Raw genomic sequence first — 22,642 nt, 5'->3', positions numbered from 1 at the left:
ACTTGGGTAAATAGTCTAAAATATGAAGAAATTGTCTTCAGAAAATCTTTTCTCATCTTTATACTTCTGTATATGCCAAGATAGCCCCTGCCACCCAGTACTGAGGATTGGCCCAAGGCTTTAGCACAAGCTAGGAAAATGTGCTAAGACTGAAATACATTCCCAGCCCCTCTTCACTTACTTAGCATTCATTTACTTGTATGTGTATCGGTGCCTCAGTGTCTGTGCGGTCACGGAACAACTGGGAGTCAGTTCTCTCCTCCTGCCACGTGGATTTTGTGGATCCAATTCAGGTCATCAGACTTGGCAGCAAACACCTTTACCCACTGAGCCATCTCAGCAAGTCCCTTTTACTTTTTGTCAGCACCTGGAGAAAGAAAGACCTGGAGGGACAGGTTCTTAGGAAACGCCCAGGCTGGCCTTGAACTCCCTCGACCTCCGATCCCCCTTTCTCAGCCTCCTGAGTAGCACAGGCCTGCGGTGGTCAGCTTACATTTTTACCACTGATTTCCAGTGCTGGGGTTGGAATATAAGGCCCAGTGTAGAGCTAGTGAAGTGTTCCACTGTGAGTCTCATCCCCCACCCACCACCACCCCTGCCCTTCTACTCTCTTTTAAAAACTTTTTACAAAAAGATTTTAGTGTGCATCTGTTTTGTCTGTATGGATATATGTGCACCATGCGTGTACTTTGGTGCGAGGGTTTGAGTCCCTGGAACTAGAGTCACAAACATGTGAGCCACCAACATGGGTGCTTGGGAATCAAATTCTGGTCCTCTGCCAGAGCGCCAAGTACTCTTAGCTGCTGAGCCATCTCTCTGGGCTCTTCTAACCAAGTGGTTTTCATTTTTTGCCTTTTTGGTTTTTTGGAGACAGGGTTTCTCAGTGTAATAGCCCTGACTCTCCTAGGACTCACTCTGTAGATAAGGCTGGCCTCGAACTCACAGAGGTCTGCCTTTGTCTCAGCCTGTAAATGCCCAATGATCACCTGTATTTGGCAGTCATGGGTAAGATTCTCTCATGCCCATTACAGGCTGGCACTGTCTGTATTTCCACACTTTCTATCAAGCCTTTGAAGTGCTGGGGTTAAAGGCACGCGTGCACCACAACCACTGGGCTGCTAATCTAATTTTATGGATTATAATTCACATACCATAGTTTTCTTTTAAAAATGTACATATTAGTGACTATTAGTATTGTCACAGAGTTGTGCAGCTGATTTCTTGGGTGAGAAGAAGGCCCCTTTGTGGGTGTGGATTTCCGACAGGTGAGCATCCTGCTAGCCTTAGGTGGTGTTCTTTTTTTAAAAAATGCTGCAAGATCCCCGCGGCAGTAGGCAGCAGAAATGCTGTAGGTCCCAAATGGTGGGAGCGGGCCATGTGGTGGCAGGCAGCGGGCTCTGGGAGCAGCCAGTCCCAGGCAGAAATGGCTGCCGGGCCCAAGTGGTGGCAGACAGCAGGCCCTGGGAGCAGCCAGTCCCAGGCAGAGACGGCTGCTGGTCCCAGAGCAGTGGTGGCGGGCCAAGTGGCAGCAGGCAGTGGGCCCCAGGCAAAGACGGCTGCTGGTCCCTGAGCAATGGCTGGTCCCAGGCAGGGAGACACATGGCGGGAGGGCAGGCAGAAGACAGAAACATGGATAGACACGACATGCAAGGTGAGGTTGAATGTTTATTCAGGGGGTTATGGAGGAGGAAGGGTGAAGGGGGGGGAGAGAGAGAGAAAGAGAGAGAGAGAGAGAGAGAGAGAGAGAGAGAGAGAAGAGACAGAGAATGGGGAAAGCAGAGAAGTAGGCAGAGAGGCAGAAGCGAAGCTGCCTCTCCGAGAGGAAGATGGAAAAGAGAGCGAGCTCAGGCCAGAAGGTGAAGATCAGCCTGCCTCAGCGGATGGGGAGGGCAATGGGTGTGGCTTGTCTCTTAAAGGGACCAAAACCATAACATTCCCAGGTCTTCCTTATAATAAAAAGCATGCACGTCAAGGAAGCAGAAAAGGAAGGGCCCAAGATGGCGGTGGGCAGGTCAGAGGTAATGGGAGTGGGTGTGGCTTGTCCCTTAAAGCGACAGGAAAGCACAACATTAGGGACGTGAGTCCAGTGCAGATCCATCCAGGGCTTGGCCTCTCCCACCCATGCTCAGACTTCCAGCTGTAAGGCATGATCTTCTCTGACTAGCTTACGGCCTCTGGGGACCCCAAATTTAACAAACAGGTGGAACGGACAAGCCCCTTGGTGCCAAGCCATCAGACTCGTCCTGCCTCTGCTGCACACTTAGGTGCTGGTTTTTAGACCACTTAAATTCCTTTGGGCCCCTGCTGTGAAGTCCCTAGCAAACTCACTTTTAACCTGGCCTCAGGGGCATCCCAGCCCCTTAACTCCAATGAGCTGCTCAGTAAGTTAACTTGTCTAGTACATCCAGTAGATTTACAGCTCCAGGGATCTGCCAGCTAAGATCCTGCACCAGGCTTCCCAGCTGGTACCAGAGCACAAAAGAGGTTTGGCCCAGTCATGGAATATGTACTCTTCTGTGTACATAATTTTGTTTGTTTGGTTTTGGTTTTATGAGACAGGGTTTCTCTGTAGCTTTCGAGCCTGTCCCGGAACTAGCTCTTAGACCAGAGTAGACCAGGCTGGCCTTGAACTCACAGAGATCCACCTGCCTCTGCCTCCTAGGTGCTGGGATTAAAGTCGTGCGCCACCACCGCCCAGCCTGTGTACATAATTTTAAGACACGTTTCTGACCTTCAGCTTTCCTATTGACTGCCTCTGGTTTTTGGAATGAATTGGTCTGTAATTTTTTTTACTTGGTTTTTTTTTTTCCTTTGGTTTTTCGAGACAGGGTTTCTCTGTGGTTTTGGAGCCTGTCCTGGAACTAGCTCTTGTAGACCAGGCTGGCCTCGATTTTACTTGTTTTTTTCCCCTAATTATCACTAACCCCTTTGGATTTATGAGGCTGAGTGAGAGAAATTATGTATTTTACACACACATTTGGTATGGCAATAAATCTCCCCCATTAAAACCTTGCAAATTTGCCTCAAATTTCATAACACCCCCCATGCCCCTGCCCAGTCTAGTTTCATGGGGGTTGATGGGGAAACCTAGGCCCATTAGGACTACACACACCATACAGCCAGGACCGCCCCAGAGCCACCCTCCCTGGGTACGGAGCAGGTGCAGCAGGCTATAGCCTTGGCACGGTGTCCTTGAAGGGAAGCTGGTGACAGAAAACTAATGAGAATCAGGCCAGGCATTCCGAAGACTGCTGTAGATGCAGGAGCCAAGCTGTAAAATTACTCTTGTGGGCGGAGAGAAAGTATATCCACAGAAAGTGCTAGACACATTTTATCTGGCTAACGTGCACGTGAGTGCTTTGGCATTCATGTGTATTGACCCCGGTGAGCTTCAGCCCAAGGTCCCTCCCTCCAAGGTCTCAGGCTGTACCCGCCCTGGTTCTGATCCTTTGTAACCACTTGGGTCAATAAATCTTGACATGAGCCCCAGGAGAAGTCATTATTTTTCATAGAAAATGGTTATTTCTCAGTTAACCCCGTACTTTTGATTTTCCTGTCGTCCGTCTCTGTCAGGGACCTGCTAAGAAGTTCCCTTAGACTGCGCTTTCAGCTTTCCACACCGAAACCGTCACGTGACTTAGTCATGGGACTTCCCCAAACCCCCAGGGTTCCATCGCCCTGCTCCCCCACGACAGTTACTCTCATAAAACACACCCAAAGGCCACCAGGCTTTTACAAGAGAATGAGAGCCGTGTACTCCCTGGATGGCAGAGTGTTCTAACTGTGCCTCTTGTGTGAACCCTGCCCCAAGTGTCTAGCGTCTGTGGACTGGGAAAAGAGTGGGCTGGTCATCAGTAGACACACAGCTCTGTGGTCCCTACAAGCTGAGGACTCTCCTTATCCTTCCAGGATTTCCATCTAGATAACTCCAGATACTTGACTTTGCCATAGGTAAGAATTTCAGGATTAGCCAGATGGTAGTGGAGTCGGAAGAAAGCAACAAAATTTTGCCGAAGCGGTTAATAGAGAGATGCTCAGAGAAAGAGCAGGGCACACCTCAGCCGGGGTGTTGGCTTCTCAAAGACAGTCATAGCAAGTGGTTTAGCAATAGCCATATATAGGATTTCGGAAGCTGCCAGAACTTCTTGCTCAGCAGGTTCCTAAGGAATTTTTCCCTTCTCTCTTTTCCCCTTTTCAACAAGTGAGATTATAGGGTGGTTCTGAGGGCGCATTGGATGGGATTACAATCTGTTAAAAACAAAACCTTGGGCCTCAAGGGGTTTGAGACACAGCTTTTCTTGTAAATGGGGTTCCTAGTGAGAGGCCTAGAAACCGGCAGGTTTAGACTGAGAAGTCCAAACGTGGCTTGTTGCTACTTTAACATCCTTCTTTGAAAATGTTGTCTGTGTGTCAACAAGAAAGTTAATTGCATATTGGAATTCTTATCAGACTTCAGCCAGAGTCACTTCCTCATATCCGGGATGCGTCTCCCTCTCGTGTCCTGCCTTAAGACTTTGGTGCCTTCTGAGTTGGAAGCTCTACCTGACGCTCTTCCGCCTCAGACAGGCCTTGTCCAGATCATTCCCATAAACTCAGGCTTAAGCAGCCAGTCCTCTCAAGCCTGCTTCCCCGAGGCAGTTTCCACAACGGACTGCTTACTCACCCTCTGGGGGCCATTAAACACCAAACAGCTTCTCTGTGTTTGTCTCCCAGCAAATGTCTCTCTCCCTTTGCCTCAAGCAATTCTCCCCACCCCACCCCCAATTGCCCCCACCCTCACTCCCTCTGCTTCCCAAGGGCTCAGCAGCCTCCACCTCAGGAACTTTGTACAAAGAGATGCCTGCATGCTCACATATACACAACAGCCCCCACTTGCTCTCTTGATCTATACGACCCTGGGCACTGGGGCTTGGCTTGGATTATATGTTCTCTCCAGTGTTTGGCACAGAGCAGAACATTAGCACAGGGAAATAGACCAAGTAGCTGTGGAAGCCAGGCATGGTGGTACACATCCGTAAGGCCAGGGCTAGGGAGGCAGGAGGACAAGCTATATATAGAGTTCCATGCTAGCCATAGAACCCTGTCTAAAAAAAAAAAAAAAGATTTTGCCCTGTGACTCTACCATATCCTCTGGGTTATAAAGGGGTCAAGGTGATCATCGTGGACGTTTGAAATTGACAGATAAAATCACAGTTGGCTTATAAAATCCAGGATTCATGTTACGCATGAATTTCAGTTACATAGAGATTAGTTTCCGAGTCTTATTTATGCCCAATTAAAAATGCATTTCAGGCTGAAACTTCTGGCGTGGTGTTTACACAACTTCATATTCATCTTGGCATGGGCTACGTCCCCCTGCTAAATCTGGCTCCCTAGGCCTCACGGTCCCTATGGGTGAGAGGTACCTGTGGTTGGGAGCGAACTAAGAACCGGGCAGGACCAACAGTGACCCAAGGCAGGGGCGGGGCCAGAAATGCGGGGGCGGAGCAGGCCTAGGGAGCGAGGCGGGGCCTGCGTTCTGGGGCGGGGCCATCGGACGGGGGCGGGGCAAAAAGAGAGCGAAGCCGGACCTGGACTGATCAGGGCTCGGGGTGGGGCCAGATCACGAGGGCGGGGCGAAAAGGACGAGGGGTGGTCCTTGAGAGGACTAGCTGATTGGGGGCGGGGCCAATGCCCGGGGCGGGACCGGCGCGCGCAAGCACGTGATGGCGGTTGCCAGGGTGAAAGGTCGGCGCGCCGGCGGCACTCCCAACATGGCGGCGGCCGGGGCTGTGGCGCGCGGTCCCGAAGCTGAAGCGCGGCGGCCGCCCTCTCTCCGGGCCGCGCGGCTGCTCCTCCTGCTGGCGGCGGTGGCGGCGGTGGGGCCCCGGGAGGGCGGCGCGGCGCGGCTGTACCGCGTGGGCGTGGACGCCGTGTGGTTGCTGGACAGCGGCAGCGTGCGCTCTGCCACAGGCAACAGCTCGGCCGCGTGGCTCGTGCAGTTCCATTCGTCGTGGTGCGGCCACTGCATCGGCTACGCGCCCACCTGGCGGGCGCTGGCGGCGGACGTGCGAGGTGAGGGTCCCGCGCAACGGCTGTGCGGGTCGCTGCCTCCGCGGGGGCCGATGGCTTTGCTGAGGTCGCCAGCTCTCAGAACGCCGACTTCATCCTGTCCCCAGCCTCTTATGCTGGCCCCTCCCTGGCCAGCCTTGACCTTCCCCGTCCCCAGCAATTGCATTTCAGAGCCTGCCTTCTCTACTCTGGAAGGGTCCCCGTTCCTGTCAAACCCCAACCTGGTTTGCTAGGTAACCGGCCATATGGTGGGCTTCGGGCCGAGAAACTTAGAAACCCAGACACTCTGGGGACTGCTCTGCAGAAGCAGAAAGTTTGCAAAGCATCTTCTTGCTGGGCTTCTCGTTCACTAACCATAGCTTTTGAGAAATCCTGCCATTCTTAGTGCTGAGTTACGTTTGCAGACCTCAGACCTCTTCCAGCAGCTCCCGAAAGTGGGATTTAAGTGACTGTGCAGTAGCTTTCCGAGCACTGGCTGAGGTTTGGCTCCAGCCGCTTACTACTGTTGAACTAACCTCTAATTACAGATCTCGCAGGGCAAGACAACAAATTGTTGTTCTTCTTCCTGCACCTTTGCCTTTAGGTCTGCTGTTGAACACTACTGTGTTTTTCTTCAACAGATCTGCAAAGAGCCTTTCCCAAGTACACAATTGCAAATGACTGTTTTAAGATGTTTGCCTTATCTTTCCTCCCTGTTGGGGCACTTTATTTATTTTTTTAAGAGTTTCATAGTGTAACCTAGGCTGGCCTAGAATCTACTGACTTCCTGCTTCTTGAATGCTAGGCTTTTATTTTATGTAGAATCTAATGGAATTGTTTTCTTGGGTCTGAAGGTTTTCTTTTTCTTTCTTCCTAAAATTTATTTTGTTTTGAATTATGTGGGTGTAGATGTGTGCAGTTTTTCATGGAAGCCGGAGGTGTGGATCCTCCGAAGCTGTAAGATGTAGGTGCTGGGAATCAATTCCCAGTCCCTGCAAGAACAGAATGTGTTTTTAACCTCCAAACCATTTCAAGTTTTCTTAAGTACCTGGCAAGCACTAGCCGAAACTGAGACCAGTGACTGAAAAGACAGAGTTTATATTGGGGTTTTGTTTTTCACTTTTTTTTTTTCCAAAACCACTGAGTAGTAGAGAGGACTTTCCTGTTCTTGATACTTGTCAGTGGACATGCAGGTGACCCTGGCAAGACTTGTTGGCAGCTCTTTTGTTTATTTCGGTTCTGACTTTCAATCTAGTAAAGGGCTTGTAGATGTCATAAGCCACACCAGATGTTATAAGTGGCTCTTCTGTAACCAGACCAGCAGCAGAAGGGGTTAAGATGTCCCTGGAACTTGAAAGGAAGACCGTTCCGAAAGTGCCACATAAACACCCACAGTTAATGCTGTGGTTGACACTCAATGAAGTGGAGTTGCCTTGAAAGAGTGGCTGGCTGCCAAGAAGAGCCTGAGACTGACTTTAGGTCTGGGGAAAGAGCTGACTGGCAGGAACAGGTGAGAACCTGAGGAGGGAAGCAGGGCCCTCAGAGTATGTTCGAGTGTGAAGCAAGTCACCTGGGATTTGGTAGACACCCATGTTATCGGGCTCGGCCTAGGCTGCTGGGTGGGTCCCAATATCCTGTCAGCACAAGCTCCAAAGATGTCAGGTCACCTGTTGTAAGGGATCCTGCGTAACTGCTAGATACCTGCAGAAGAGACAGTGTCCCTTGTGATGTCTGCCATGTCCCACTTCCTGGGAAAGTTGACTCTCACCCCTGTCCTCCTGGGATACTGAGTTCAGTTCCTCTTCTGTACCTTGTCTTGTGGGATTCTGTGCAGAGTATGGGAAGCACTAGACCCTCTGCCCCAGCCTCCACTTGCCTATGTTCCCTACCGAGGCTCCCTGCCTGGGTCATCCAGCAGCAGGGAGGATGCTTAGCCACACAGTCTATGGGCCTTGCATTGGGTGCTCCCCAGGGATCTCTTCCTGTCCCCTTGAAATAGCACCCAGTGGTCCGTCATCCCTTCACCCCCGCAGCCCCTACCCCAGACTCTGGTTGGATTGGCTTTGCTGCCATTGTAGGGATTGGAACTAGATAGATGGTGGCCTACGCCTGCTTTCCTGCCCCTCAGCTTATCCAATTGGAGTAAGCAGCTGGGAGGTCTGTAGTGGGAGGGCTTCCCCAGCTATGTGTCTTTGGTTCAGGATGCCTTTCCCTCCCTCAGAAACTTACGCAGGTGTTTCTTTGGCTCTTCACTGACTTTTAGGGGGAAATAGTGGGTTTCCTTGTGAGTAATAGGTTAACAAAAGGCCTGTTCATTGGGCCCAAAGGCTGTTCTAGTACTTATGTGGCCCTGGCTTAGGCCTATCCCATCTTAAGTATTTCCCAGAACAAAACCTGCTCTGTTGAAACCATTTATCCCAGGCTGTTGTGTTTGTCTCAATCTGGATTGGCAGTTGGCACCTGTGCTTTCTCTCCTGGCCACTGAAGGATTTGTGTAGATGCCTAGGAGAACAGGAATGTGCCTGAAGAATGAGCCTGTGTTCCTCTGAGCTCTTCTCTCCCCTTCAGTACATCTTGGAGAGCAGAGCAGATCTGTGTTGGCCCTAAAATTCTTGGTGAAGGTCTTGAAGGGGAGGCAGGTCATCATCACAGCATCTAGGATGAGTCTAGAACTGTTGGTCAGTCTCTATATTGCAAGTGATGGTACCTAGGTGACAGGCCAGGGCCTAAGTCCAGGCACAGGTGATTCCAGAACACCATTGGCACACTTCTGTGTCTCTAGAGAGGACATTGGGAATTGAGAGTGGGAGGTGTTGGACAGATAGTTGGGCACAGAGTGTGCCATCCACAGGTAGAGGACTGAGCAGTGCTCTGTCACTGTTGCCAGCAGTAGCTGAGCCTTTGTGCCTTCCCGAGGTTCCTCATTCCCATGGTGTCAGGTGTCTTCTGCTTGCTTAGAACACAGGCTCTTGAAGATGACTGCTTAGTATTTATGGGGTGCCTGTTACCCATTTACTGAGAACAAGTAGAGAGGGACACTGGCGACAGTAATTGCTGAGGGGTGTGGCAGGACTGGCAGGGCCCAGAATCCTGGAAGCTACAAAGGGCAACCACTCTTTGGTGTATGTCACGGCCATCTGGTCACTTTACCATTAGCCAGGGCCAGTTGCCAGCTGGCCAGAGAATGTGCCTCTCCAAGGCAGCTGCAGTTAGCATGTCAGGGGCCTCAGCTGCTTGTGTGTTTTCAAATAACCAAGTGGGTTTTACTTAACAAGGCTGGCCATCCACTCAGAGGGCTGTCCCCACTGCATGTCAGGTCCCGGGCTGTGGACCGGACCCAGTCATCACAGCAATTCCTGCCTTGTCTCTCCAGTATGTGCTTTACTATCTCACCAGCAGGGCTTGTTGCCCTCATCCCTGTACACCCTTGAATGCTTAGGGCCACATCATTTTCCAGCTTACCAAGACTAAATCAAGAGCTGAGAATGCAGAACCTTGAGACCCAGCCACTCCCAGTGAGGCTGGGGAAGAGTGATGGCCTGGTTCCCACACTGGTCCTGGGTACTGGTGGGTAGCAAGTATCAGAGAGAAGGTTCTAGGAGTCTGGAATGTGGGCTTGGAGACTTGGCTGTCCAGCATTTTGTGAGGGTGAAGAAGCCGTAAGAGAGCTAAAACAGTCCTGCCTTGTATTTGAACCTGGGAGCTAATTCACTTGTAATCATTTTCTAGAACCAATGATATTTGGTCACAAATCAAGATTTCCTCTGCTTTTCCATTGAGACATGGCAAGTGATGCGGAAAGTTAAATCTGTTCATTCAGCAGTAGAATTACTTGACAAATAAATTTGAAATAACTTGGTCTACTGTGTATCATAATTATTTCAAAGATATTTCTAAGCCTGTAGTACTAAAATAGCTAAGCTGAGTACAAGCCAGAAATCACTTGTAATTTAGTTTTCCTTCCCTCTCGCAACCTCTGCCCTCCAGTGGGGGCCCCGTTCCCACAGAATGGAAGGGACAGGGACAGCCTGGCTGGTGCAAACAAGCAATTTGCATTCGATATCTTTTAGTATGGTGTCCTGGCTAGGCAAGGCAGGCCCTGCTGAAGGAGGCACACACCCCGTAGCCAGCCTTTTTTGGTGAAGTAGGTGCTGTGTCTTTTGTTTGCTGTGAATACTGTCCATCTGCCAGCCTCAGGCTTCAGGCTTCACAGTTTCTAACTGTCACTGCCGTCTGTCGCAGCTTCCGCAGGGTGCACAAGCCCCGCTGGGTTTCCCCTCATGAGATACCAGCACACAGGCCCTTTTCCCTGGATGCCCTCCATTAAGGGGCACTTTATCCAAGTGTGGCTCTGCAGGTGCCTTATCGGCTCACCAGGATCTGGAGAAGCAGCTAGGCAGGTGGTGCTCGTATGAGTGTAGAGCTGAACTTTCAGCATTAGCAGTTGGCAGTGCTGGCTCTGAGCTAACTCTCACACTCTTCACCCAGCACCGCTAGACTGAAGGGAGCAGTGCACAGTGCAGGCAAGGCCCTGTTCCTAGAGGGACATGCAGTACTGAGAAAGTAATTGTAGGACTAACCTGTCCATGCTAAAGAACCTGGGTTGGCTGGTGCCATCTGAGGAGTTGTCCCTATGACTGGCCACAGCAAGGACAGAGAGCCCAGGCAAGACCCCAGGTCCAGAGGACATTAAAAGGGTGGTGACCTGGTAAACTGCCCATCCTTCTCCTAAATGACAAGAAACCAAAAACAAACCATGGTTTTATACTGCAGAGCAGACTGCTGAGGTCTGGGTAAAAGTCAGAAAAAAACTGGAACCCTAGGAAAGGCAAAGTAACTCTTTGTATCCTTATTGATAGAGGACAGTAGGGTCATTGACCCCCACAGCCAAGGGTCTGGTTGGTGGTGGGGAAACAGAAGAAAGTTATACCTTCTAAGGTCAGCTCAGGGGCTTTGCAGCCCTTTCAGGCCTGTGAGGTTCCCTGTAGACAGAGCAGAGGCAAGGCACATTCCTGACGGTCCCTTGCACTTTTTAATCGCAGAGGGAGGGATGATTTGTTTGAGGCAAGGTCTTCACAAAGTTGCCATCCTCTTGCCTCTGCTTTTTGATGCTGGGATTCTAGGTGTGGTGTGTACCAGTTCACCCAACCAACTGTATAGATAGATTTGGGCCAGTGCTTACCCTCAGGCAAGAGTAAGGAGTGATTCTTACAAGGAGACTTAATGACCCATCACATCTGAGCCCAGGGTATGGTCATGCTCCCAGCCTGGCCAGCTTCCGCTTTCTGGCTGCTTTCATCCTCAGCCACTGTGGGCCTCGGGTCCTTTCCATCTCATACTAGGACTTCGGGGTGTCTGGGTGGCTGCTGTTCATTAATCACTAGTCCTGGCTACTTACGTGAACTCCACATTTACCCAGTCAGTAAGATGCTGATGGGGTAGGTCAGCACTGAGACAGCTTTGTTCTAGCCATGCGCTGTCCCTAGTAGTCTTGTAGATTGATCCTCCAGTGTTCCTCTGCCCACACCTTCAGTGATCTACTAAAGGACATTGTTAGCATGGTGACATGGGTTCCCTCAATGAGAATCTGCTCTTTATCTCTCTCTCTTTCTCTCTCTCTCTTGGTTTTTTGAGACAGGGTTTCTCTTTTAGCCCTAGCTATTCTGGAACTCAGTCTGTAGACCAGATTGGCCTCAGACTCAGAGATCTGCCTGCCTCTGCCTCCCAAATGCTGGGATTACAGCATGCACCAGCACACCCAGTTTGAGAGTCTGTTTTTATTCTTTGGAAATTATGCTTTGGTGCTCCAGGGTGGACTCATGGTAAGGATTTCCATCACTGGCAGATGACCTTGTTACTGATCCTGTCTGAAGGAGATGAGCTCCACGCTCATTGCTCCTCAGTGCTGCAGCGATGACTTTTTATCATGCTGATGAGTCACCAGACTGCTGAGACAGTGTGGGCCATCCAGGGCTTTCTCATTTCAAGCCAACAGTTGCCCCATATGGGGCCAGGCAGCCCTGATCCCATATGATTGAAATGATTGTTGTGAGGCTGAACAAGAGAGAGCCAGTGCAGTGGTGTCTTCATTGTAACTATGTGTGACAGTTGGAACTGAGGAGGAAGACAGGGCATTTCAGGAGAAATGCTTGGACAGCCAGCTGCAGTCACCACAGAGGCAGGGCTCAGAGCGGGCCAGGCCAGAAGTGGACATTGTGGTGCGTCAGTCCCATTGCCCCAGCAACGTGGGAAGGAGGACTTGTTCCCGGCTCTTGTCTGTGATGCACATGCACTGTGTGGTAGAATTTGCTCTTCTGAATCTCTGAGGTCAGAGGGCATTGTCATTAGTAAGTGTTCTACAGATGCTTGGTCAGAAGACCTTTCTCTGGCCCTAGAGAGGTCTCAGCCTTGCTTCTATGGCCTTGGGATAGTCTGCGGCGCTCACCGGCTGATGACTGCTGCGCTGCTCGTGGTCCTCACCTTCACCTTCATGCACCTGAGTGTCGTGGATGCTGTAGTGGGACCTGGAGGGAGACAGGAAGAGGACCCAGCCAAGGGAGCAAAGTGGGGTTCAAACCCAGGACGAGAGATCTGACAGAGTGTTGTGTGACCGTGGGGACCTGTAAAGACTGTGGTTTGAAGCCACAGAGTTCTGTGAGGTCCTGCGTCAGCTCCTGCAACTGTTTGCACAGGCTATACAAACTTGTTCTCAGGAGCACAGCTGAGCTAAGAGTCTCCCTCCATCTTGATAGTATGGCTCACTGCGCCTTGCTGCTTCCCAGAGCCCAGGTAGTAGATTAGCACTCAGAAGCATCAGCTTCCCCACATGCCCTCCTTCCTTGTCTCTGTCCTGGTATCCTTGTCAGGAGAATTGGTTCTGGAGTTCCCTCTTTCTTCCTCATCATGTGGGTACTTAGAATTCAGTGTCCTCAGTACAGAGTAGGGCCGGGTTGAGACAGTGTGGATCAAAAACCCACAGCAGTGTTCTGTGCTGGTTACGCTGCAAGGCGAGGAGGTTGCTCGTGTATTTGGGGACAGAGCCGACTGTGGCGGTGAAATCTGTGAATTAGCGATGAGGCCTTGCTCTGATGGAGAGCCAGGGTGCAGTTGTCAGCGAACGCTGCTCTGCATTCCTAATGAACTAGGCTCTCAGTGCCTTCAGTCTTCCAGATGCCGAGCCATATCAGAAGGGCTCCTGTGTTCAGTCTCTAGCGCTGGCCTATATTAACCAGCCAGTCTATGATCTCAGCACTCAGGAGGCTGGAGCAGGAGCATTTCAAGTTCAAGCCCAACCTGGGCTACCTAGCCAGAGCCTATCTCAGACAAAAGCAAACAAAACAAATAAACAGACAAACTGCAAAGCTGGCTCTGTCTTGCTGAGCACTGTCCCCTGCAGCACTGGGAAACTGTCTTTTCCTGTGCCTTGTGTTGGAGTGGCCTCTGCTTCAGATTCTGGAAGGCAGAATCTGAGAAACACAAAGCTAATACCCAGTACCAGCAAGCAGCTGCTGCAGTGCCGGATCAGCCTAGGGATGTCCTCTGCCACTGAGCCCCAGCCCCTACACTTAGTTCTCCTGAGTATGCATGTTTAAGAAAAATTTGAAAAATGAAAACAGGACCAGACCCCACCATGCAATCCTAGATGCATCCATCCCAGTTCGGGGTGGGCTTGGTATTTCATCTGGCTGGGAGACTGGTTCCTGCATTTTACTCTTGGAGATTTTTCACTGTTACACTCTTTCCAGGCAGAAGGTGCTTTTCTAGAACATGGAAGGAAAGTGTGGGTGGGAGCACTCAGTGAGCAGAGTGAATTGGTTGGGTCTGTGAGTCAAATCAGGGTGGTGGGAGTGAGCTGCTGTGCCAGATGCAGGGTGTGAATCTGCCCTCGAAGCACCTTGAGCCTCAGAGTGCCTTCTATGCCATCTGCCCCTAATTGGATGGGAGTATTAACTGTTCTTCCTCGGTTCTGTGCCATTTGAGACTCCAGGAAGCTATGCTTGTGATTCAGAAATACTGAAGTTCTCTTCTACGTTTTTAAAGTGGCCTTGTGGCAGAGCTGGCTTTCCATAGCCAACAGTATTTATTTGGTTAGTATCTGTGATGACCTATTCTTATTTCTTATTCTTAATAAAATAAAGAAAGGGTGTGTAATACAAGTCAGGGTGGTAGGAAGGACACTGGGGTGGCTCACAAAGAAGACAGTCATTGACCTCTGTCACCTGATGTAAGTGTCCTCTGACACTGTCCCTTCAGCTCAAGTTAATCCCCATATGCAGCCTCTTAGGCTTTTGAACATTACTTGTCCTCAGAGGAATGGTTTCATGTGACAGAATAACACTAGCAACACAGAACATGCTGATCGCCTGTATGAACTGTATGAGCTCCTGCCCAGAAATCAAGCAACTTCCAGGCAGCTTATACAAGGTCACCCAGGTGGCTCTTCTGACTGTCTCTCATGCTTGTTCCCCCAGCCAGCACTGTGTATCTGTGAACTGTGCTGTGCTGCTGACCATGCACAGGCCACCAACCAAGCTCAGCACTTCTTGGGCTTGGGCCTAGACAGGACCCCTGCAGGACCAGATGCTGGGAAGTATGCATGATGATGTGACTTAATGCCCTGGAGATATTAATGCACGGCTCTTAGAAGGACCCCCAGCGGTCACCTAAAGGTACACCTGATGCTAGTGACCAGAGGGCAAGGCAGAGAGAGCTAGGCACTTATCTCTGTATTACCAGGAGAGTGTCCTTCCCCTGGGTGAGAGCTGAGAAAAGAGGCTACAGCCCTGATTTAATGTGTATTTATTCTAATAATGATGGAAGTGCCAAGCCCCCCCCCCCCCATGCTCCTGCAGAAGCACACTTCGCTTTTTTTTTTTTTCCTAGCTGTCCTGGAACTTGCTCTGTAGATTAGGCTAACCTCAAACTCAGAGATCCACCTGCCTCTGTCTCTGGCGTGCTGGGATTAAAGGCGCACCTGACTTACATTTCAACTTACATTTTGCTTATTAAGACTAATCCCAGCAAAAGAACCTGATAAAAATCTCTACCTGTGCCTCTTTTAAGGAGCTCTAGGGAAAGTGTCGAATGTGGGCAGATGGGAGGAGATGTTCAACTAGGTGCCTAATGGCATTAGGAGCATGCGTCATTTGCTATGGCCATGGCGGTGTGTTGGACTGAAAAAGACAGGAAGATTTATGATGGATTGGGATAAAACATTCACAAGAGCTGGTAATTACTGACACCAAGGCAAGGCATATGTAGGGCATTTAATCACCATGCATGCTATACTTGGTATCTCTTGTAGTGTTCCATTACCATCTTTCAGACAATGCTTCCAGGTTCCTACACTTCCACCCATCAGGTGTCTTTTAATAGGAAATGGTGTATAGCAAGCTGTTGAGTGATTTGAAAATTCAACCAAAATCAGTTTTCTCCGTGAACAGTGGTGGAAGACACCTCTTGTTTTGGTTAAAATGTTACTCTGTTTTCCCAGCTCAGCACAGGCTCACAAACACTTAAAGGGAGGAGGTACACGGGTGGTTTCACTGCGGCGACTGGTGCTCATGCAGATGCTGCCTAGGATGGAATGACGTGGTGCTGGCAACTCTGCTCAAGGTCCCATTTCTTCCTTGTAGACTGGAGTGCTGCCATCCGTGTCGCTGCTCTGGACTGTGCAGACGAAAAGAACCAAGACGTATGCCGCACATATGACATCCACTTCTACCCCACTTTCAGGGTGAGCCCCCTGCAACCTTGACTCTGCTCCAGTCCTGCTTTTTTTACAAGGGGCTTTTGGGGCAGAATTCCTTCCTGTACCAGTAACTCCTAGGTTATCATTAAAAACTGTGCGAATTTGCATTCACACTGCCCAGCACACTGCCCCTTTATTCCTCATCTTGAGTCGCAGAAGGCTCTGAAGCCTGTTGGGTGCCTATCTTTGTGTGATATCAAGCTGCTTGGTCCTGTTACTGGCAGAAGGCACCAGCAGTGTTGAAAGTGGCTTCCTCAGCACCTTGCTGCCTGGGCTGCAGTTGGGCCTGCCACCAAATTTGTACATATTTCTTCCACTAGAGGGCAGAGTTACTACCTGAGAACCTGCCGAAGGGCTGTCTGCTTAGTGTGTGCATGACTGTGTGGCCACATGCTTGCATTTGAACATCTCAAATTCATGGGCATCTCCAAAACCACATAGCCCCCCCCCATTCCTCCTCCTCCTTTTCTTCCTCCTCCTCTTCCTCCTTCTTTTTTTCTTCCTCCTCTTTTTCTTTTTTTTTTCTTTTTTTTTTCCTTATTTTGGAGACAGACGGTTTCTCTGTGTAGCCCTGACTGTCCTGAAACTCACTTGAACTCAGAGACCACCTGCCTCTGCCTCTTGAGTGCTAGGATTAAAGGTGTGAGCCACCACTACCCAACTCAGAGATAATTTCTAAAAAAACCTGTGACTCCATCTCTGCACTTCTGTCCTGCTAGTACTTTGCACTGTCAGGGGCAGGACCCAGCCCAGTGGTGTCCCCTGTGTTTCCCCACCCATTCATTGACTGGGCTTTGCTTCCCTATGACTTCCTATGCTATACCTGGCTTCCCAGTGTAATGCTCTGTGGTACCAGCCCCAGAGACCTCACAGGCCCTTGCTGCTTGTTCTCTTGCTTTCTAGCCTTGGGCTGATAATGTCACATATATCTCTTTCTTACTTGACACTAACTTCATACCCTCTATTAAACAGTGCTGTTGGAAGTGTCTGGGCCTTTCTTATACTTCACATGACTTTGCCAAGATTTGCCCATGGTGCTGGGCACTGCTGTGGCTCATTGGGTTTGGCTGTGCAGTAATGTCTCATTGAATGTGATGGCCCTCTCTGCTGAGTGTTGAGGTATCTCCTGGATTTTATTATATGGACCAATGAGGGCCCCTACCCCCTTCATACACACGTTTCCCTAGCTGGGTCTGGGAAGAAGGCCAGAGGACTCCCTTCCCACAACATGATGCATCTGCCCATGGTGCAGGACAAAGTGCCTGTGCTCCCTGTTTTCCTGGTGACAAGCGCGTCTGTGTTTTTTATTCTTGAGGAACTGTTAGATATCTGTCACTTTCCTCTTGAGTGCGTCTGCGTCCCCCACTGTTATAGGATTCCTCTGCATGTATCTGCACTGTTTCTCCTGTGGCCTTTGTTGGGAATACTACCTAGCCTCTTCTGTCGTGATGTGTTTCTGATGGGGCAGCCCTGGTCGGAAGCTCTCCTCTTTTCAGAGGCTCTGGATAACCCCTCTTCCCTAGAACCTGTGCCCTCAAATTGCTCTTCAAGGGATACCACCTTTGTAAGGATCCCGCCCTAGTGAGTTGTCTTGCTTCGGTTCCTGTTGGACTAGAATGACATAGTGAAAGCCAGTTGGTTCTTAGTACAGTAGTTCACACATCCACAGGAACATTGGTGTCCATGGAAGCATAGAACATGTCTTGTGCAGTCAGTGTAACGTTGGGAGGGACTTGACCAGAGCTCCTGTTTGAGTCATCTTGTTTAAGTATATGCACAATTCCCCCAAGCTGTTTCTTATTTTTGTATGTGTTTTTCCTTTAGTATTTTAAAGCATTTACAAAGGAGTTTACAACTGGAGAAAATTTTAAAGGTAAGATATGCAGTATTCTATTCTCATCCCATAGACTGACTCCATCAACCCGGTAAACTGGATATGGTCCCAGCAGATGGAGCCCATGGGCCTCCTCTCTGCAGTCAACATATTTGCACCAGTACTGCCTGACTTTCTATTAAAAGCTCAGAGTTTTAATTAATAATTTGTGTGGTAATAAGTTTTTTTTTTTTTTGGTTTTTTTCGAGACAGGGTTTCTCTGTGGCTTTGGAGCCTGTCCTGGAACTAGCTCTGTAGACCAGGCTGGTCTCGAACTCACAGAGATCCGCCTGCCTCTGCCTCCCGAGTGCTGGGATTAAAGGCGTGCGCCACCATCGCCCGGCGGTAATAAGTTTTAAAAACATTTTTTTTTAATTATATGTGTGGTTTGTGTGTGCACACCTGTCTGTCCTTGGAGGTCAGACCCCCTGAAACTGGAATTACAGGAGGCTGTGAACCATCTATTATGGGTTTTAGGAACTGAATTCAGTCCTCTGGAAGAGCAGTACATGCTCTTATCCACTAAGCCATCTCTCCAGCCACAGAAAATTCTTTATTTTGTGCTTTGCCCTTCTTGGGAAATGTGGTAGTAAATTTTTTATTTCTTTTTTATTTTATTTTATTTTTGAGACAGGGTTTCTCTGTGTAACAGCCCTAGCTGTTCAGGAACTAGCTCTTATAGACCAGGCTGGCCTCGAGCTCACCGAAATCCTCCTGCCTCTGCCTCCCAAATTCTGAGAGTAAAAGCATACACCACCACTGCCCAGCTAGTAGTAAATTTTTTATTACAATTTTTATTAAGCTTGTCCTTTGGCTATTTCACGCATGTATATCCTCCATTCTGGCTCTGCACGTTCCAGCCCTACCCCGGTACTTACAGTCCTTTTCTCACTTTCATGTGGTAACAACTTTTATTGAGAAAGTGTCTAGTGGAGCATACACACACACACACACACACACAAGTACAGGGCTCAGCTCATATATTTTAGTGTGTGAGCCTGGCCAGGTAAGCAGAGCCCTAGTGAAGACCAGGTGACTGCTTCATAGGCTTGTCCCCTGGGAGACACCTGCCATTTCTGGCATCAGGAGTAGAGTTTGCCTGTGTTAGCAGTGTATATGAAGTTGTTGATGCGCCTGGCCACCTCTTACCACCATGAGCATGAGATTTGTCATTTTGCCAGGTATCCTGTTGCCTGTCACTTGCTCTGGACTGTGTGATCTCCCATTGTATGCACCTGCTACTGATCACGCTACAACCTGTCATGAGCAGCTGTACACACAGGGTTGCGTGAATGGTGCTGCTGCCTTCACTGTCCTTGGGCTCTGGGCTTGGGATGGCTGCTGAGGTACATATACCCGCAGCCACAACCATGACCTAGATTTGCTTTTGTAGGACCTGACAGGGAGCTGCGGACAGTCAGGCAGACAATGATTGACTTCCTGCAGAACCATACAGAGGGCACTCGGCCTCCTGCATGCCCACCCCTGGACCCTATTCAGTGAGTAGTTCCATTGAAAGATGGCCTATGGGGCCTAGAGCATCATGGTGGTAGAGCTCAGCAAGTGGGAAGCCCTGGTTCATACCTCTTCCCAAGTTGCATGGTGCATATTGGGGCATGGTTTTTAAAATCTGTGTGTAAGTGACCAGGGTGCGTGCATGCTGTGACATCTGAATATTATGGAAAGCACTGAACGTTTTGCTTTCTCCTGACAGGCCCAGTGACATCCTTTCCCTCATGGACAGCCACAGTGGCCAATACCACGCTGTTGTGTTTGAAAGCAATGGTTCTTATATTGGACGAGAGGTATTGTGTTTTGTATGTTCTGGGGCTGCAGCTGGCATGGTGGGGGTAGACTGTAGTTAGTGTTGTGGGGGTAGACTGTAGTTAGTGCGGTGGGGGTAGGCTCTAATTAGTGTTATGGGGGTAGACTGTAGTTAGTGTTGTGGGGGTAGACTGTAGTTAGTGTTGTGGGGGTAGGCTGTAGTTAGTGCGGTGGGGGTAGGCTGTAGTTAGTGTTGTGGGGGTAGGCTGTAGTTAGTGTTGTGGGGGTAGGCTGTAGTTAGTGTTGTGGGGGTAGGCTATAGTTAGTGTGGTGGGGGTAGGCTGTAGTTAGTGCGGTGGGGGTAGGCTGTAGTTAGTGTTGTGGGGGTAGGCTGTAGCTAGTGCGGTGGGGGTAGACTGTAGTTAGTGTTGTGGGGGTAGGCTGTAGTTAGTGTTGTGGGGGTAGGCTGTAGTTAGTGTTGTGGGGGTAGGCTGTAGTTAGTGTGGTGGGGGTAGGCTGTAGTTAGTGCGGTGGGGGTAGGCTGTAGTTAGTGCGGTGGGGATAGACTGTAGTTAGTGTTGTGGGGGTAGGCTATAGTTAGTGCGGTAGGGGTAGGCTGTAGTTAGTGTGGTGGGGGTAGACTGTAGTTAGTGCGGTGGGGGTAGGCTGTAGCTAGTGCATAGATAGCAACAACCAGTGAGCCTTGAGCTATTGTTAGTTATAGAGACCCAAGTCACTGGCGTATATAGCAAAAAATGCTGGAGTGACAGGGCTTGCCTTTGAGGGTCCAGCCATAGCTTTGTCTTCCATCAGTGCCATTACCGTGCACTGTTACAGATCTCCTGTGTTACCACATCAAGAGTCTGTAAAAAAAAAAAAAAGAGTCTGTAAGACCTTGCTTCTCTGTAAGATGTTGGTGTCATGTGTGTAGTTCAGAAGCCTTTGGCTTTGGCTAAGTATCAAACCAAGGTACCAGAGACCTAGTTGGTAATACCAGGATCCCTTGAAGACAAGAAGGAAGCCTCCCAGCCCACATGGGAATTCAGCACTGACCCCTGGGCTCTTCCCTCCTGCTACTTGAGTGCAGTTCTCCAGGTTATCTGGGTAGCTCAGGAAGGAGGAGATAGTACTACCCTCAGTAGGCCTTGGAGGGTGTGAGGCAGGCTCCAGACAACAGTGTGGCAACTCCATGTGCCTGCTGCCCTCCAGGACCTTACTGTTCTCCCTCCATGTTTGGTGATACGTCTTATCCTTTGCCTCATTGTTGGCAGGATTCTCAGTCAAAGGACTGAGAAGCAGTGGAGCCCAGAACTCCTTCATGCCCAGCTCCTTTCTGTAACATGAACTGGGGGCCTGCTTGTTTGGGTTTCTGTCCTCCCACCAGGTCCCCACAACTGTTTAGCCCCAATCACACATAGGTCTCCTTAAATTATAAGCTGATTGGTCCATTAGCTCTAGCCTCTCACTGGCTAACTCTCATATCTTGATTAACCCATTTTTCTGATCTGTGTTAGCCATGTGGCTCAGTACCTTTTTTTCAGTGGGGAAGATCACATCCTGTTGCTTTGGTGGTCTGGGCAGGAGTGGGAGGAATCAACTTCCTCCTTCCCAGAATTTTCCTGTTCTCATTACATCATTTCTACTTCCTGTCCAGTTTTCCCGCCTATATTTCCTGCCTGGCCAATCGGCGTTTATTTATAACATGGTTGACAGAATGCAAACAATTCTCCCTCACCACCTTTCCCTACTACCCAGAGCCACTGCATGCCAGATCTTCCGGGCAGTGCCCGTGCCCTTTGTACACATGTACACTTAAACACTTATAAACCAAAAACAGGACTTCGTCCCCGAGAAAATGGCTGAAGGCCCATTTTCTTGCCAGTTACCCTGTCCCCATAGTACCAGCACATCAGTGCCTTTGGGATCAGTAAGGCCTGGCTCTCTGGGTAGTACCTGTAACCAAGGGTGTCCTAAAAATCAGTATCAAGAAGAACCATTGTGACCAGTGTGGTGTGACTGTGACGCACCTTTAATCCCAGTGGCAAATTTCTGTGAGTTTAAGATCAGACTGGACTACATGTGAGTTCCAGGCCAGTGAAGGCTACAAAGTATCTCAAAAACAACAGTAACAACAGCAACAAACAAAAGGACAACCACTACCACTGTCATTACCACCACTATGATGCACGCACATGTAATCCTTTCCTCATTCCTGGAAGGAACTGACTTTGTTGACAACTAAGAGCAGCAGAGACAGACTCCACCCACTTGCCATGTGGTGAGCACAGGAGGGGCTTTTTAGACATTGAGATGCCATAGCTATGGTCTCTCAGTCACTAAGACCCACTGCAGCTCCTTCAGCCTAAGCAAGGGGTTAGAAGTCACCTGTAGGAGCCACCCCAAACCTCCTGGCTCAGAGCTGGAATGATGTTGAGTTTCCAGTTAGCCCAGAAATGTGGGCACACAATACCCAGTGTGTTGGGAAAACAGGGCTGTAGCTGATGAGTGGTGGAGGTACTTACTCAATTCATGTAGATTCTATAGCAGACAAACTGGTTCAGAAAGGTAAAGTCTGGTAACAAATGTTACCTTTGGGTCTAGGTTACTTTATGATTCATCCCATAAAGTGCTTACCTTGAAAGCCTTAGGACTTGAGTTCCATCCCCAAGTGGCAGACATACTGTAATCCCAGTGCTGAGTAGCCAGGGTAGGCACATCTCCAGGCTAATGAGAGACCCTGTCTCAAACACAAAGTGAATGGTACTTGAGTAATGACACCTTAGGCTGTCCTCTGACCTCCACATGTGTCTACATACACACATGCACTCACACATATACATGAATGCATACACACACAAACAACAAATGTTATTTTTGATTATTTTGGAAAGTTGCTAAATGAGAGTGGGCGTGTGACTTGAAGAGCTGCTTAAAATGTAATAACGGCCGGGCGGTGGTGGCGCACGCCTGTAATCCCAGCACTCGGGAGGCAGAGGCAGGCGGATCTCTGTGAGTTCGAGGCCAGCCTGGTCTACAAAGGGAGTTCCAGGACAGGCTCCAAAGCTACAGAGAAACCCTGTCTCGAAAAACCAAAAAAAAAAAAAAAATGTAATAACAGTTAAGGTGCGCAGGATGCTTTTGATTGCAGAGGGATGGATGAGACTGACTATGGTACTGTGCCTCAGCCTTGTGTAATCGGTACAGTACCACATGTCACACCGCCC

The 22,642-nt window shown here is 49.5% G+C and overlaps 1 protein-coding gene across 1 annotated transcript in view; it reads left to right on the top strand.

The window, feature by feature from the left end:
• The first annotated feature begins 5,723 nt into the window (after positions 1 to 5,723).
• The window catches only part of Qsox2 (quiescin sulfhydryl oxidase 2), a 30,629-nt gene continuing 13,710 nt past the window's right edge, over positions 5,724 to 22,642 (top strand). Inside the window, exons 1-5 of the mRNA XM_075985456.1 lie at positions 5,724 to 6,054; positions 15,666 to 15,766; positions 17,606 to 17,654; positions 19,048 to 19,153; positions 19,369 to 19,459. Coding sequence (XP_075841571.1) covers positions 5,754 to 6,054; positions 15,666 to 15,766; positions 17,606 to 17,654; positions 19,048 to 19,153; positions 19,369 to 19,459 — 648 coding nt within the window. The 5' untranslated portion in view covers positions 5,724 to 5,753. The remainder of the gene's footprint in view (positions 6,055 to 15,665; positions 15,767 to 17,605; positions 17,655 to 19,047; positions 19,154 to 19,368; positions 19,460 to 22,642) is intronic.

This window comes from Microtus pennsylvanicus, chromosome 9 (assembly GCF_037038515.1).
Source record: "Microtus pennsylvanicus isolate mMicPen1 chromosome 9, mMicPen1.hap1, whole genome shotgun sequence".
In the NCBI taxonomy this organism is placed as follows: domain Eukaryota; kingdom Metazoa; phylum Chordata; class Mammalia; order Rodentia; family Cricetidae; genus Microtus; species Microtus pennsylvanicus.
Note: the sequence above shows the minus strand (reverse complement) of the source record. Positions and strands in the feature narration are given on the sequence as shown.